General features: G+C 41.3%; 1 protein-coding gene and 1 long non-coding RNA gene across 7 annotated transcripts in view; one reads left to right on the forward strand and one right to left on the reverse strand.

Annotated features, from left to right (window-relative positions):
* The window catches only part of il1rapl2 (interleukin 1 receptor accessory protein-like 2), a 636,591-nt gene that overhangs the window by 590,967 nt on the left and 30,459 nt on the right, over nucleotides 1-15,165 (forward strand). For all 6 annotated transcript variants that reach the window (XM_082503825.1, XM_082503824.1, XM_082503827.1 and 3 more), the window contains one exon: nucleotides 5,189-5,334. In XM_082503825.1, the coding sequence (XP_082359951.1) occupies nucleotides 5,189-5,334 (146 nt within the window). The remainder of the gene's footprint in view (nucleotides 1-5,188; nucleotides 5,335-15,165) is intronic.
* On the reverse strand, nucleotides 9,851-12,215 carry LOC309688391. The gene is made up of 3 exons (XR_014271071.1): nucleotides 11,818-12,215; nucleotides 10,119-10,163; nucleotides 9,851-9,919 (listed from the first exon to the last, which is right to left on the reverse strand). It is a non-coding gene; the product is annotated as an uncharacterized lncRNA (long non-coding RNA).

Raw genomic sequence — 15,165 nt, forward strand, 5'->3', positions numbered from 1 at the left:
TCTCCCCTAAAGGGAAATCCTCTTGCCCTCCTCCCTTCATGGGGGAGGTCACAGGTCAGAGTCAGCATAGCAACAGTGGCTCTGAAGCCAGGTGACCTTCAGTGTCTTGCTGGAGGACACTCCAGCAGCAGAGCTGTTTACCAATCCAAGTCTGGAACCTCAAGAATGTATCTGTGACTGCTAATCCACCTCCTGCCCTCTGAAAATGTTCTCTCCCGGGAAAATGATGTTGTAGAGAGCAGCACGGTACATGAGTAGGAGTGTTTAAACTTGAAACTAATCATGCCCCATAGTATTAAATTAACCTTTGCCTGATGAGTTCTCAATCTTTCAGTCCAGTCCTCTGGCCACCTCTGATCCAATCATACTGCTATTCCAAGTTCCACAATCGCACTCCAGCAGGTCGACTCCCGCTGTGATGCCCATTAATCTGTCCACTTTAAGCTCCCTTCCCCACGTCCTGCAGCACTGGCCCGAGAACTTTGTCTATGTCTGTTTGCATAGTGTCAAACACAGTCTCGTAGCCTCTGTGATAATGGGAATACCTGTAATTACCAAGGCTTGCTCTCTTACTGATACACTCACACCCTGCAGCACCCAAGAGGATGTGATAAAGCTGCGAGTTTGTGGAGAAAAAACTCCTGCCAACAAGTGCCTCTCTTTGTGAAACCTTACTTCTTTTTCTGGAAAATGTAAATCCATAGTCTAAGTAGTTTAAGTATGTTGGGTTAAAATAGCAGGCGAGACAATATATATGAGCAGTATCATCAGTTTTACTCCAGCTGTTGGCTGAGCTCAGCTTCACCGCTGTCCAGCTTCTTCACGTTTCTGCAACTCTGCTATCACAGTCCGCAGCTCGTTCATGTGCAATGAATTGGTAATTACAGTATTTCCACTTGGGCCAGTGCTTGCTTCATATTTTCACTTGAAGGCAGCCCATATGTCTACTGATGCAGAGAGGCCTTCTTTTACCTGCTTGAAATTCACATCTGTTGTCCAGTCCAACTGCTGTCAAAGCCTCACTGCTTCACTGTTCACAACCTCATCATCAACCATTATTTTACCTTATATTTTCTTTGTCATGAAGCATGGTAGTTAGCCCGTTCTAGGTGCTAAAGTAGGAGGGAAGCAGGGTTTTTATGTTAAAAAGTTGAGGTCTGCATTGCAATTGGGAACACCTTGAAACAGAAAGGTTTATTGTATGCTTCCTGTCGGCAGTGACAAGTACAACGGTCTGAGGAGACAAAGCATCAATAATACAGAAACGAGTTGTTTGATCCACGATGGGTCCAGCTCGCAGCTTAGAAGACTGAATGATGTACTGCAAACATCTTGCTACTACATACTGTACAACAGGGTACCTTCAGAGGTCTGACCTGTGTTATCGCTACACTCCAGTGGAGAAGTTCAGGGAGGTACAGAAGGAGGAGAAGGGCACTGTTGACATGAAGTGAAGAGTTGTAGGATTGGAAACCTGGGAATCTGTTTGAGGAGGAGAGTAGTACCAGACTTTTGGGATAGTGGAAAAATAGGATAAGGCCACAAACAGACTGTCAAATATTGCCAGCCCATTCCTCTGGTGGATCTGCTATCAATAATATTCCATAGCTGACTTGATTTCTTGATTTATAAGCTGTGAGACCTTCTACTCTGGGCTTATTCCTTCTTGCAGCTACCTGGATTCAATTCTGCCCTAGGCCCTTTGCTGCATGTCATCCCACCCATCTATCCTTCTGGCTGTCCTCAGTATCTGTGTCAAAGAAAATGCTAAAAAACTACTAAAAAACACACACACACACACACATACATATATATATATATATATATATATATATATATATATATATATATATATATATATATATATATATATATATATATGCACGCACACAGTGCTGACCTTTGAGATACAGCTTGGGTCTGGGTGTATCTAAGGTATCAGTTTCAATAACAAAGACTGATTTATTGTTTAAAGAAAAGTGCAATTGTTGTGTTTTATTTTCAAATCAAAGTTGCACATCCATCAAAGCCTTCAGACATGAGCGGAGAAAGAGAAGAGCAGAGATGATAGATATGATAGAAGAGCACAGTGTGTGATTTTTGTTCGACTTTTGGGACCAGCGACGATGACCTTCTTAGATCTAAGTTCAGTTAAGCAAACTTGGCCTGATTCCATTTGGTGAGTCAGTTCATTTGGTTGAAGTGAGCTGTGTGGTCACATCCACAACAGCAGTCATCGCAAGGCACTTTATATTTGAGAGGGAACCCAGCTGATCAGACAACCAGCCCCATGAGCAAGCACTTCACATTGGCAGGGAGGAACAACTCCCTTTCAGCAAGAAGAGACCTGGGGAGGGGAAGCCATCTGCTGGGACTGGCTGTGGGTGATTGGAAAGCCACAACAAGAGATGCAGGCCTTGATATCATCAGAACAGCAACACAAGTGGAGGCAAAGATGATACAAATGATGAGCATGCACACAGTGCTGACCTTTGAGATACAGCTTGGCACATACATGTAGCTGAACTCAGAGAGGAAGGATACTTTGGCTGATGGTGTCACGTTCACCAAGATGTACAGATTATGAGGAGAAAAACTTGTGCTTTTAACAGTGACTTTTATTTTGAAATGTACCCATTTAATCACCGGAGGACAGAAAGAGGAGAAGGAAAGGAGATGTAGGATATAGATAGCTAATGGCTAGAAGGTGAGAAAAAGGGAGAGGAGTGATGTGTTTTAAACTAAGCATTTTAGCAAGTCTCATCTTTTGACAGCAACCCCTGATGCACTGTCCTAGGAGACTTCAAAGTGATGCACACACTGAAAATCTCTGACACGGAGCAAGGAAAAAAAAGACGTACATGCAGAGATGGTGGTAGTCATTTTGCTGTATGTCTTCCGGCACATTTGACATTTTGAGTCTCATAACCCTTTCTGTAATGTTATCCATCATTATTAACCTGCATTGAGACTTCACTGCTCTTTCTGTGCCTCTGGTGCCACGAGGGAAGAGGAAAGCATGAATATTTAGGAGGTTAGAAGTTCAATTCCCAATGGGAATGCCTGTGCTGAAAGTTTGCGTGTCAATTTTCTTTGCATGCAGCCACTTGGATACAAGCCTCAAGTGACAGATACAGCGCATTTCTGTGGTGAATTACAAACAGAGCTGCAGGAAAATGACTACACAGTGTCTCATCGCTGCTTGTCATGGTTGGACTGTGCCAACTCCCATGTGGTTCAACCCCTGTGTGTATTACAATGTGGCCAGTCTGGATTACTGTACTGTACGCTGAGTCAATGCAGCACATACTGTACAGAAGAAGGATAACAAAATCCTGTGGACCATCTCGCCTGTTTCTGACAAGAGTGCTGATTCTGCACTGAAAACGCTCATTATTTCCAAAATCCTGCTGCCTGCTTGTGTGGTTGAACCAATTACTAGAGATCCAAACCAACCCACCCCAACCTGCAACTAAACCAAGACAGGCTAAACATCAACAATATTACTTTTAATTTATTTTTCATTTTTTTAAGTAATCTGATGCTTCATTGCGGTAAAATTTGTTTTCTACACTTAACGTTGTATTGTCTTTATTTTTCATATAAAAGAGCTCATAACACTCATGAAGTATAACTCGCCACATAGTGAAGATGTTCCTGGACTGTGATCACAGCTTAATGTAAAAATAATGACTTTTTAAAGACTTCTGGTGTCATTACCCATGTGAAACTTTGAAAGCTTGTTTAGGTGCGACTTAACACTTCTGGTGCTGTCCCAGTCCCAGATAATTTGCTCTGAGGTTCAATTACTCAAGTATTAAAAGCTGACTGAGGGTTCAGTTCACAGCATGTTTGTTACATAATTATCTTCCTCCTGAACCGCTGAAAGATTTCGTTAATAGATCTGCTGGGGCACGTAAAAATGTCAGTTTGATAAAATCCTCATTCATACAGTAATTGTTCAATCACAGCTTCCACAGTTTTCTAGGGTCTATGATTTAACAACTGGACAATCAAGCTTTGGGTTTTTCTACATCAAGAGGTGAAGAAGTGCACATGGACGCCAAAGCATCTGGAAGGGTCTTTGTTTGTTTGTTTGTTTGTTTTTGCTTTGTTTTCTTGTATTGACTTTCCAAAATATGATAAGCTATTTATGCACAACATGTTTATTTGATGTCAGCCATTAATGTGAGTAAGCCAGGATAATTAGTTTTCTGCTTTCAAGTCCAAGAATAAGCAGTCGTTAGCTACATGTTGTTTTGGGGGTTTTCCACATAACAACATTAGCTAGCTAATGAATCGCTAGATTCCTCACTCTGAATTTAGTGGTGACTCGAATAAAAGCTTCTGCTTCAAATTTTTGAGGATGCTGACTTTTTGATTTGCACCTTCTCCTTTCACCCTCTTTCCCGTCTTTTCCAACGACTCCAGCAGAAACATTAAACAGATATCAGCCAGCCAGTTCTTCTTAATGAGCTAACTCTACCACAATTGTGACTGTAAACGTCATAATGTCTTGGAATCAAAAGACAGGCATACCCACAATAACATACAACAGCTGTGAACAGAAATGAACAGAATAAATAAATGCAACAAATGCATAACGGTGTCAATTACATGAAACTAGCTTTTATTAAATAAATGTTCAAATGTACCCAGCCTATGTGGTTGAACCATCTGTGCCACTGCTCTGAATCTGCCACCTGAGCTAAGATCTCACTGGTTATGGCTGAACCTCACCAGGTTTAAAGGTGCACTCTGTGACCCTGACATCAGTTCAGTCTCCTCCTCCAGCCCCTCTTCCTCACAGCCTCACAGGCTTAAAAGGAGTATGACCTCACCATAAGGAGAGAGCTTTTTCCAGCTGTCGCCAGTGTTTTCCAGACATGGCTCCTTGCTTCTTCTGCCCTCATTTCTTTTCTTTTCGCTCTCTCTTTCTTTTAAAATCTGCCCTATATACTGTGCTCTATAGCGCCATGTTCCTTGTGCTTCTTCATCTTTAATGGAACAGATTAAGAGGCAAGGAGATTCTCTCATCTTTAAAATTTACATGTGTTTACTTCCCTCCTGATGCAATTTGCATAAGTAGAAATTCCAAGTTAAAGTCTTGAGTGTATTAGAGTAAATCACAATAAAAGATTTAATATCACTGCTTTGTGAATCCACTTCTCGCATGTTTCTTTTCCAGGGTGGTGAGGGAGCATTTAGGAGAGAAGGAAGTGCAGCTGTCCCTAACATTTGATGCCGTGGAGGACGGAGATTTGGCCAACTATACCTGTTACGTGGAGAACCACATAGGGAGGCGCAGCGGTAGCGCTATACTGCAAAAGAAAGGTAGAGCTTTCCCTTTTCTTCGCTCCTGATTTACTGGTTTCTGTTAAACTTGTTAGGCAAAAAAGAAATCGACAAATATTGGCCTCCAGTGTCTTTAAGAATGACAAATGATCACATGTGCATGCTGGTCCATTCACTATCAAAGCAAAAATGTGTTATCTATACAATCTGCTTCCTTCTATCAAACTATTAAAAAGTAACACAAATAATTACCTTGCATTATAAAACAACACAGTTTTTGTTATATGAAAGAGGACATAGGATGTTTGATGGTGACACGGACCGAGCGCTGAGCCACCAGAAACCAGCTTTCTGTCACAAAACACGTTACGATGCAGATGATTTTGTTGGTAACACCAAGATTTCTGAAGTAACATTAATGCTTCACAAAGGAGGACACAGACATCTTAGATGGTGCTTAGGATGGAACCTTGAGGCACCCAAAAATATGTTTTCGATTACAAAACATGCTGAGGAAACATAGATTCTATTGAATAGAACAAGTTTACCCAGAGTAAGGTTGTGGATTTTAAATGTATTTTAATATGAAGTCAGGTTAGTGAAGCAGCATTGAAGCAGAGTGCAACAATGAGCGAGGTAATCGAGTTCTGTCGTCTCATACATACCCATCAACTCATTGTTTGTTAATTAACAGAAATGCAAAAACCTTTAACATTTCAGTCAGTGCTAAAATCTGATAGGGACATTTCCTTCTCTGGGATGTTACATGTGACATTAGTAAACATGGTCACCCCTCCCTGAGCCTGGTTCTGCCAGTCTTCTTCCTGTTAAAAAGGGAGTTTTTTCTTCCCACCATCACTGAGTGCTTGCTCATAGGAGGTCGACCGAAATGAATTAAATTGATTGAAATAAATTTTCAAGCTGTTGGTAATATTTTCCATAATTACAGGAATGGGATGACATTGGCCTTAACTGTCAGTAAGAAAACAAACATGTCAGATTCTCTAAAGATCAGAAGATTTCATTAAGTGCATTTAATCCTTAAGCAATGTTTGTTTTAAATGACAGGTTTCTGAGGTGCATTCATTCAAAGAAGCATAATTTTTTGCTTCCACGTTAGTTTTACGTTGTTTTTTGTACTCTGGCTTGCTAAATATAAGACCATGTCTGCTCCAGTTACCTGGGACTATTCCAGTCTCTTGTTATGATTCTGTTAACAAGGAAAACCCATCCTGCTCAGTGTTTTCATTGGGTAATAAATATTTGTGGACGTGAACAGCTTCTGAGATAATTAAGATTTAAGCCCATGGCGCAGCCATGTTTTTGTCTGTAGAAACCCTCGTTGTATTTGAAATATGTAGTGGTGAGACATATTTGAAATATGTCCATGGGCTCCCCTGTGTCACCTATTGTAGCCAACCTTTACATGGAGGAAGTGGAAAGGAAGGCTCTTGGCTCTTTCAAAGGAAGAGTACCCAGCCACTGGTACAGATATGTAGGCGACACCTGGGTCAAAATCAAGACACATGAAGTGGAATCTTTCACTGCGCACATTAACTCTGTGGATAAAAACATCAAGTTCACCAGGGAAGACACAAAGGACAACTGTTTGCCTTTCCTGGACTGCGTTGTGCACATTGAAGAGAACGGCAACCTCAACATTGAAGTTTACCAGAAGCCCAAACACACGGACCAGTACCTCCTCTTTGACTCCCATCACCCTCTAGAACACAAACTTGGAGTAATCAGGACCCTACACCACCGGGCAGAACATGTTCCCTCTAAGCCTGAAGGGAAAAAGAAGGAACACACACATGTAAAGGAAGCATTCAAAACATGCGGTTATCCTAATTGGGCGTTTATAAAGTCAGTTTTGAGATCCCTTCCCAGACGCCTTAACACCCACTCACATCCTGGGCCATCTGACCTCAGGAAATCACATGATAGGGTGGGGCCAGGTTTCACAATGAGCTCACCCGAAACCCTGGCTGATTGTGACCCACACCCGCTTTCACACCTTGGCTCATGTGATTAGGTAGAGGATCATCAGGGGGTCCTTTTGTCCCTCTTTGGGGGGGAAACTCCCACTGGGTTTAAATCTGGGACTCTCCACCATTTGACCTTAGAACTGAAGAAGCTTCTCGGATGAGAGGTCAAACGTCTTCAAGCAACTCAAAGAAGTCCAGACGCTTTTCTTTCCAAGCTCCTTAGACTACCCTACAATAATTAGGGATGGGTATTGATAAGATTTTAACGATTCCGATTCCATTTTCGATTCTGTTTAACGATTCGATTCCTTATCGATTCTCTTATCGATTCTTATTTTTTTAAAAAGGAGAACACTAAAGTCGATTAGCTTAGAACTGTGTTTTATATCTTCTCTTTGAACAAGATAGAAATTTAGGAGTAACATGGCCTTACAAACCCAACAGTGAGATCTTAAGAGATCCACAGCCTACGGCTCTTCAATGGGGTGTCACAGGGTCCCCAGGAAAAAAATGTATATGTAAAATAATAAAATAAATATTCTCCTGTAGCAATAACAAAGTTTAACATAAATTATTCTGTAGCAATTACACAAGAATATCCAGTAATGTCCTGCCTACAATTAAACACATTCACTTACCAAAGTGAAATCGGGGGCATCTGCTGTGGCAAATGGGTGCAAGCCTTTGACCACAAACTTAGACACTGCTCGGTGATATTCGTCTATCCCGGCCTGAAAGGAGACGCTACCGGTAGACTGCAGCGAGAACTGCCAGCATCTGAGCCAGCCAGACTCTGTCTCTCTCATCATGGTTATCTAAATGCAACGCACAGTAATAGCAGGTTTTGTAATAAGGTAAATCGCGCTAACATAATATGCAATGCTAATTGATTAGTTACCTGCAGTATTAACGGGAGAGGACGTGGAAACGCTACCGCTGCTGCTGGGTTGAGCTTCGCTAGTCCGGAGCGGATCAAAAACACGACATTCGTTGAAAGCAATCGCGTGTTTTTTGAGCAAATGCTTTTGCATATTCGTAGTGTTTCCTCCCTTTGATGAAATCTCTACTTTGCAAGTATTGCACGTTGCCCTGTTGTCATCCTTTCTCATAAAGTGTAACCAAACTTTTGAGCGTTTGTGCCGCTCAGGCGCCGTGTTTCCTACTGGGTAAAAGACGCTACTCAACGTGATGACGTCATTCGGGGCGACTGGAATCGATAAGGGAATCGTTTTTAAAAGTGGCAAACGATTCCAAGGAATTGAAACAGTGGGAACCGGTTCTCAACAAGAACCGGTTTTCGATACCCATCCCTAACAATAATACACACAGAGAAAAACCCAACAATCATATGAGTAAGCCTGCAGTGTGAGAGCGAAGTGCTCTAATAGGGTGATATGGTACTACAAGGTCATTAAGATAAGATGGGGCCTGATTTTTTTAAGACCTTGTATGTGAGGAGCAGGATTTTGAATTCAATTCTGGATTTAACAGGAAGCCAATGAAGGGAAGCCAATACAGGAGAAACATCCCGCCTCTTTCTGGCGACAGAGGCCAAAGCCCAGAGAAAAAAAAAGGAAGAACCTAAAGAGACATTAAGACAGAATAGTAAAGCACCCCTGAAGGAGCAGATGAATTGTCTGTCTTACCCCAGCTATCAGCAGAAACTAGTTTCCCTGAATGCCCACTATATGAAACCAATGTATGTAATGCAAGAAAGCAAGGACAGGCAGAATTGGAGAAATGTGAAAAGAGATAAACAGGCAGGGAAACGCAGCGGGAGGCCGAACGGGGCAAGGAAATAGAGAATAGGGCCGAGGTAATAGATGCAGACAGAGAGATAAAGATTAGGAAGGTGAGGGGTGACTGAGAGGATTGGGAGAGATGAAGAGAGGAGAGACACACAGAGAGGGGGTGGACTAAAAACAGGCCTTTCTCTCTCCCCGTCTGACTCCTGCTGGATGCCTTGGGTGTTAAATCTATCTTACTATACTTAACTAGCACCCCAGGGACGGACACACACACACACACACACACACAGGATCACACAGACACACACCTCCAGAGGAGGTCAGAATGAGAACTGTAGGGCCCTCATCACTTAACACTGTAATTACCTACAGGAAGCTGTGTGTGTGTGTGTGTGTGTGTGTGTGTGTGTGTGTGTGTGTGTGTGTGTGTGTGTGTGTGTGTGTGTGTGTGTGCATATACAAAAAACGTATACACATATACTTTCCCCTCATGGGAGGCATTAAGTTGAATGGGATTGTTTTGTCAGTGTGTGTTCTCCCAACACACACACGGGCGTGTGCATCAGCACAGCATGAAACCTGAAGTAGGTGTATGTACATGTTGAAAGCGTTCTTATCAGCTCTGCCTACAGGAGCAAACACACAAGCAGCTGCAAATGAAGTCGAGGTATTCGATATGTTGGCGTGCTCTGTTCCACAGCACGCTCACACCGTCTTGTCTGTTTGTTTTCTTTATTTCCTCTTTAACCCCTGGCTCCAAACAGTATGGCACAAAAAATGGTATGCAGCCATTTTTTGCACTTTCCACATCTTAGTTGTCCCAGAGCTCAAAACTCTTTCTTTCTCAGCTTCTCCTCGTTCAGAACTCCCGCTCTGTAATCATCTAGACTGAAAGAAAATGAACAAAAGATAACAGGTTTAACCTGGATTTAGCTCACTACGTACTTCAAGAAAGAAGCTTTTCCTTATAGCTCATCACCTGTTGGGAAGTTTTTAACTCGGGCTTTAAACCAGGTTTGTCAAAGTCATTTTACATCTCAGGCCACATGTAGTTTGATCTGAAGTGGGCTGGACCAGAGAAACTTACCTTTTACTGAAGTAGTTTACTTGCACATTTAATTCCTGGGATATCCTAATATAAGAAAAAGAAGTGAAATTTAAACAGCACTTCTTGCTTTTCTCTGCATTATAAAGAAAAGCTGCAGGTAATGAAAGAAATCTGTCAGCACAATTCTTTGGGCTTAAATTGTAAGAACTTAATGACCAGAATGTCTTTGTGAATACACAGAAAATATCCTGTTTTATTTATTTTACAGTGGAAACTATATATGCAAAAAGACATTTCTATAGCAGAGGGAAAAAAATGGACTTTTTCTGTCGTTAATTTTTTTATCTATTACTTCATTGGTTCATACAATATGAATTATTGTTGGGGAGGTTGTTATAACTAGGGCAAGTTATGAAATGTATGAAAATACAGTTAAAAGTCCTAAATTTATGTCCTCCTTCACATTTTCCGAAGATATCAAGTGGACCGGATTGTCTTTATTGGGCCACTTCTGTTCCCCGGGCCTTATGTTTGACTCCCCTGCTTTAGACAATGTCCCAAACAGCTAAAATAAGGTCTCAGTTCCTGACCTCCATCATCTCCTCTGTCATGATAGTTCTCCATATTTAATTGCAGAATGGTTATGAAGGTTATAACTGTTTAAATGAAACTGCGTGTCCGTGTGCCGCTCCATGATAAACGAGGACAGCACTGAAACCCGAGCAGCTGGCCTCAAAAGTAGCTGAGACTTGCTGTTTAACAATATGCGGAAATTAAGTCCGAGTCTCGGGGTTGACTTGTATAGCAATTAAACTAATAACCACTTCTGAGTAAAAAGAGTGTTTAAAAATGACCAGTGCCTTTCTTTGAGCAGACAGATCACTGCAGCGCTCTTTTTCTCGGTCTCTCGAAAACAACAACAACTATAGATTTGAGTTTATTTAAAACTCTGCGGCTCAGCTATTAACCACAACCAGAAACAGAGAACATTAGTCTATTTTCTGCTGCTCTGTGTTGGCTTCCTGTATGGTTTTGGGTTTATTTTGAGGATTTTCTCCTATATGCAAAACCCCCTACAGCAAAGCAACAGCATCCCTTGTTTACACTTCCATCTTTTAGGAAACCACAGTAAAGCTTTTTTTAACTTCTTGTACGCTCTGTTGCACTTTAAAAAAATGTTATTATTTATTGGGTTCATTCCACCTTTTAAAAAAAGAATTTAAATATGAGAACTCTGTTTGATTACATCCTCTCTCAGAGGTCTTTGAGGTCGAATTAGTTTTTAGCCCACTTTTATCAGTATTAATGTTGAGGTTTCTATTCTTTGGTAACGTCCTGCGTAGGGATGGGTATTGATAAGATTTTAACGATTCCGATTCCATTTTCGATTCTGTTTAACGATTCGATTCTTTATCGATTCTTTATCGATTCTTATTTTTTAAAAAGGAGAACACTAAAGTCGATTAGCTTAGAACTTTGTTTTATATCTTCTCTTTGAACAAGATAGAAATTTAGGAGTAACATGGCCTTACAAACCCAACAGTGAGATCTTAAGAGATCCACAGCCTACGGCTCTTCGATGGGGTGTCACAGGGTCCCCAGGAAAAAAATTGTAAATGTAAAATAATAAAATAAATATTCTCCTGTAGCAATAACAAAGTGTAACATAAATTATTCTGTAGCAATTACACAAGAATATCCAGTAATGTCCTGCCTACAATTAAACACATTCACTTACCAAAGTGAAATCGAGGGCATCTGCTGTGGCAAATGGGTGCAAGCCTTTGACCAAGAACTTAGTCACTGCTCGGTGACATTCGTCTATCCTGGCCTGAAAGGAGACGCTACCGGTAGACTGCAGCGAGAACTGCCAGCATCTGAGCCAGACTCTGTCTGTGTCTCTCATCGTGGTCACCTAAATGCACAGTAATGGCAGGTTTTGTAATAAGGCAGATCGCGCTAACATAATATGCACTGTTAGTTGATTATTTACCTGCCGCATTAACGGGAGAGGACGTGCAAACATTACCGCTGCTGCTGGGTTGAGATTCACGAGTCCGGAGCGGAATTAAAAACACGACATTCATTTAAGGTCATCGCGTGTTTTGTGAGCAAATGCTTTTGCATATTCGTAGCGTTTCCTCCCTTAAATGAAATCTCTACTTTGCAAGTATTCCAAGTTGCCCTGTTGTCATCCGTTCTCGTAAAGTATAACCAAACTTTTGAGCGTTTGAGCCGCTTAGGCGCCGTGTTTCCTGCCAGGTAAATGACGCTCCGCAACGTGGTGACGTCATTCGGGGCGACTGGAATCGATAAGGGAATCGTTTGCAAAAATGGCAAACAATTCCAAGGAATTGAAACAGTGGGAACCGGTTCTCAACAAGAACCGGGTTTCGATACCCATCCCTAGTCCTGCGTTTATTCCCCTGTTGGAGTCATAAAGACGAACTGCGCATAAGTAAATAGTTACTAGTTTGAGCCAGAACCACCAGAGATTTGCCAATAAATGGTTAGTGCTGAACCAGTCCTGTATCCTCAGCATTTATTGTAACAAACTATGAACTGGAACGTTGTAACCAGCTGGATGTTTGTGTGAAAATGAATTTGGTTTCAGTTCTAAGCAAATATAGCTTTAACCTAAATTAATTGTGTTTGCTCTTTATTCTTTTTTTTCTTCCTGGTAAAAGTGAGTTATTCTTTCTCACTTTCGCCAAGTGCTTGCTCATGGGGGTATCCTCTGATTGTTGGGGTTTTTGCTGTATTACATCCCCAATCAAAAGTTTAAGACAGCTTGGAAAATGGCAAAAAAAATCATATTTTCATGGTTGGATCTTAAAAAGTCGAGCTTCAACTTGTAACAAGAAGAACTGGGAGTGAGACAAAACTTTTTTATTGAAAATAACACTTAAACTGAAACAGGCTGTTTTACAGCTGATCCAAAGTTTAGGACCACACCTCCAAAAAATTTCATAAACCCCCCAAAACAGAAATCAAAGTTCAGACATGAACTCAGTGATGAGGAGCTCCACTGTTATTGTTGATCACTTCAATAATTTGTTGCGGCATGCTTGATGTAAGCGTTTCCATGAGGTGAGCGAAGTTTCTCCAAGTGTTGAAGACGGCCGCATGAAGGGCGTCTGCTGTCTGGAACTGTCGTCTGTTTCTGTAAACTTGCCATCCATCCCCAAAGGTTCTCAGTTGGATTTAGATCAGAGGAACACACAGGATGGTCCAAAAGAGTGATGTTACTCTCCTGAAAGAACATTGTGTACTGTAGCGTTGTCCTGTTGAAAAACACAGGCGTTACCACACAGACGAGGGTCACATAAGAGAAGAAAACTCTCTGCCACCTTTCAGTGTTGCATGTTTGGTGCAAATGGTTGATTCTGTGGTGTCCAAGGAGACGAGGCCTTTGAAGACGTTTGTTTTTGAAGCCTTTTGTCAGGATGAGGTCGTGGACGAAAGAAGGAGGACCCAAACGCTGGACTCACAGGTAGGTGAAGATTGGTGTTTTATTGTCAACGGAGTGAACAAACAGAACAGAAGTAGGAAACGGCTGGACGACTGACTGAATGGATGAATGAAAGACTGACTGACAACTGACCGGCTGACCTGACGGAACTGAACAGAGGACAACCTAACAGCGGCGAGAACAACATCACAATAACATCAATGACACGACATTGGACTGGTTGAACTGAGGGACATAAATACACAGGCTGAGTGATGAGAGATTAGAACCTGGTGAGTACACAGCTGAACATAATGACCTAATGATAAACGGGAAGAGGACGGAACATAATGCACATGGACCAAGGCTAACACAATAAAACAGGAGGTGAAGCAGACAGAATATAAACAGTGAACATGAACTAAGAATACTGGGTCAAAGACCCAGAAACCCTGACACCTTTCAGTCTCAGATGCCATCTGATGGTTATAGGGCTGCAGTCGGCACCAGTAACTGCCTTAATCTGGGTCGAGGATCGTCCAGTGTCTTGATGGACAGCCAATTGGATCCTCCGGCTCAGTGCTGGTGAATTTTTTTGGGGTCTTCCACTTGACGTTTGTTGTTCCATAACCCTCAGGATCATTTAAGAAACTCCAAATGACTGTCTTACTGTGTCCGACCTCAGCAGTGATCACGTGCTGTGAGAGACCCTGCTCATGTAGTTCAGCAACCCGACCACGTTCAAAAAGGGAACATTTTTTTCCCGTTGCCATCAGAACGTCATGACAGTGTGACTACTGACAGAAAATGACAATGAATCCACATTTTTGCACAGATTTGGCCTTTTTAAGGCATATGGTCCTAAACTTTGGATCAGCTGTAAAACAGCCTGTTTTAGTTTGTTTTCAGTAAAATGTTTTGTCTCGCTCCCATTTCTCCTTGTTACATGTTGAAGCTCTACTTGGAACCTTGTTAAGATCCAATCATGCAAAATAGGAATTTTTTTTTGCCATTTTTCAAGTGGTCTTAAACTTTTGATTGGGACTGTATTGTAGGGTCTTAACCTCTCAGTAAAAAGCTTGTTTGTGATTTGTGCTGTATGAATAAAATTGAATTGAACTAAATATTTTCATCTGGCACAGACTTAATTTTAATTATTATAATAAAGGTTTTCAGGTCTATGTTACATTGTTACATACACTGTCCTCTGCTGTAAAGCACTTGACATTTCTCATATGAAAGGCATGAAATAAGTAGTAGCTCTTAGGGATTTTCTTGTACTGAAAATTCGTTGACATTAACTATATTCCTTTTGCACACACTGTGACTTACTCACTCACTGGTGCCAGTTCAAAGACAGCTCCATCTGTAGTGTCATTATTTTATTTAACTTGTGGAAGTTATAACATAATAAATTGCTTGATTCCGTTTTTGGATTTTACATCTAAACTATACTATACTTTCTGATTATAATAAGAGAGAGAAACTGCTGACCAAAGGTTAATCATAACTAAAATGAAATTAAGGTCTCTAAGGGAATATTTAAGCCTTTTAGCAATAAATCACAGCGCTCAGTCTTTTAAGAAACATGTCACACTGGATGAGGTCATCTCTGCACATCAGATGCCAAGTTCA

This window comes from Aulonocara stuartgranti, assembly GCF_965226115.1.
Source record: "Aulonocara stuartgranti genome assembly, chromosome: 2".
Lineage (NCBI taxonomy): Eukaryota > Metazoa > Chordata > Actinopteri > Cichliformes > Cichlidae > Aulonocara > Aulonocara stuartgranti.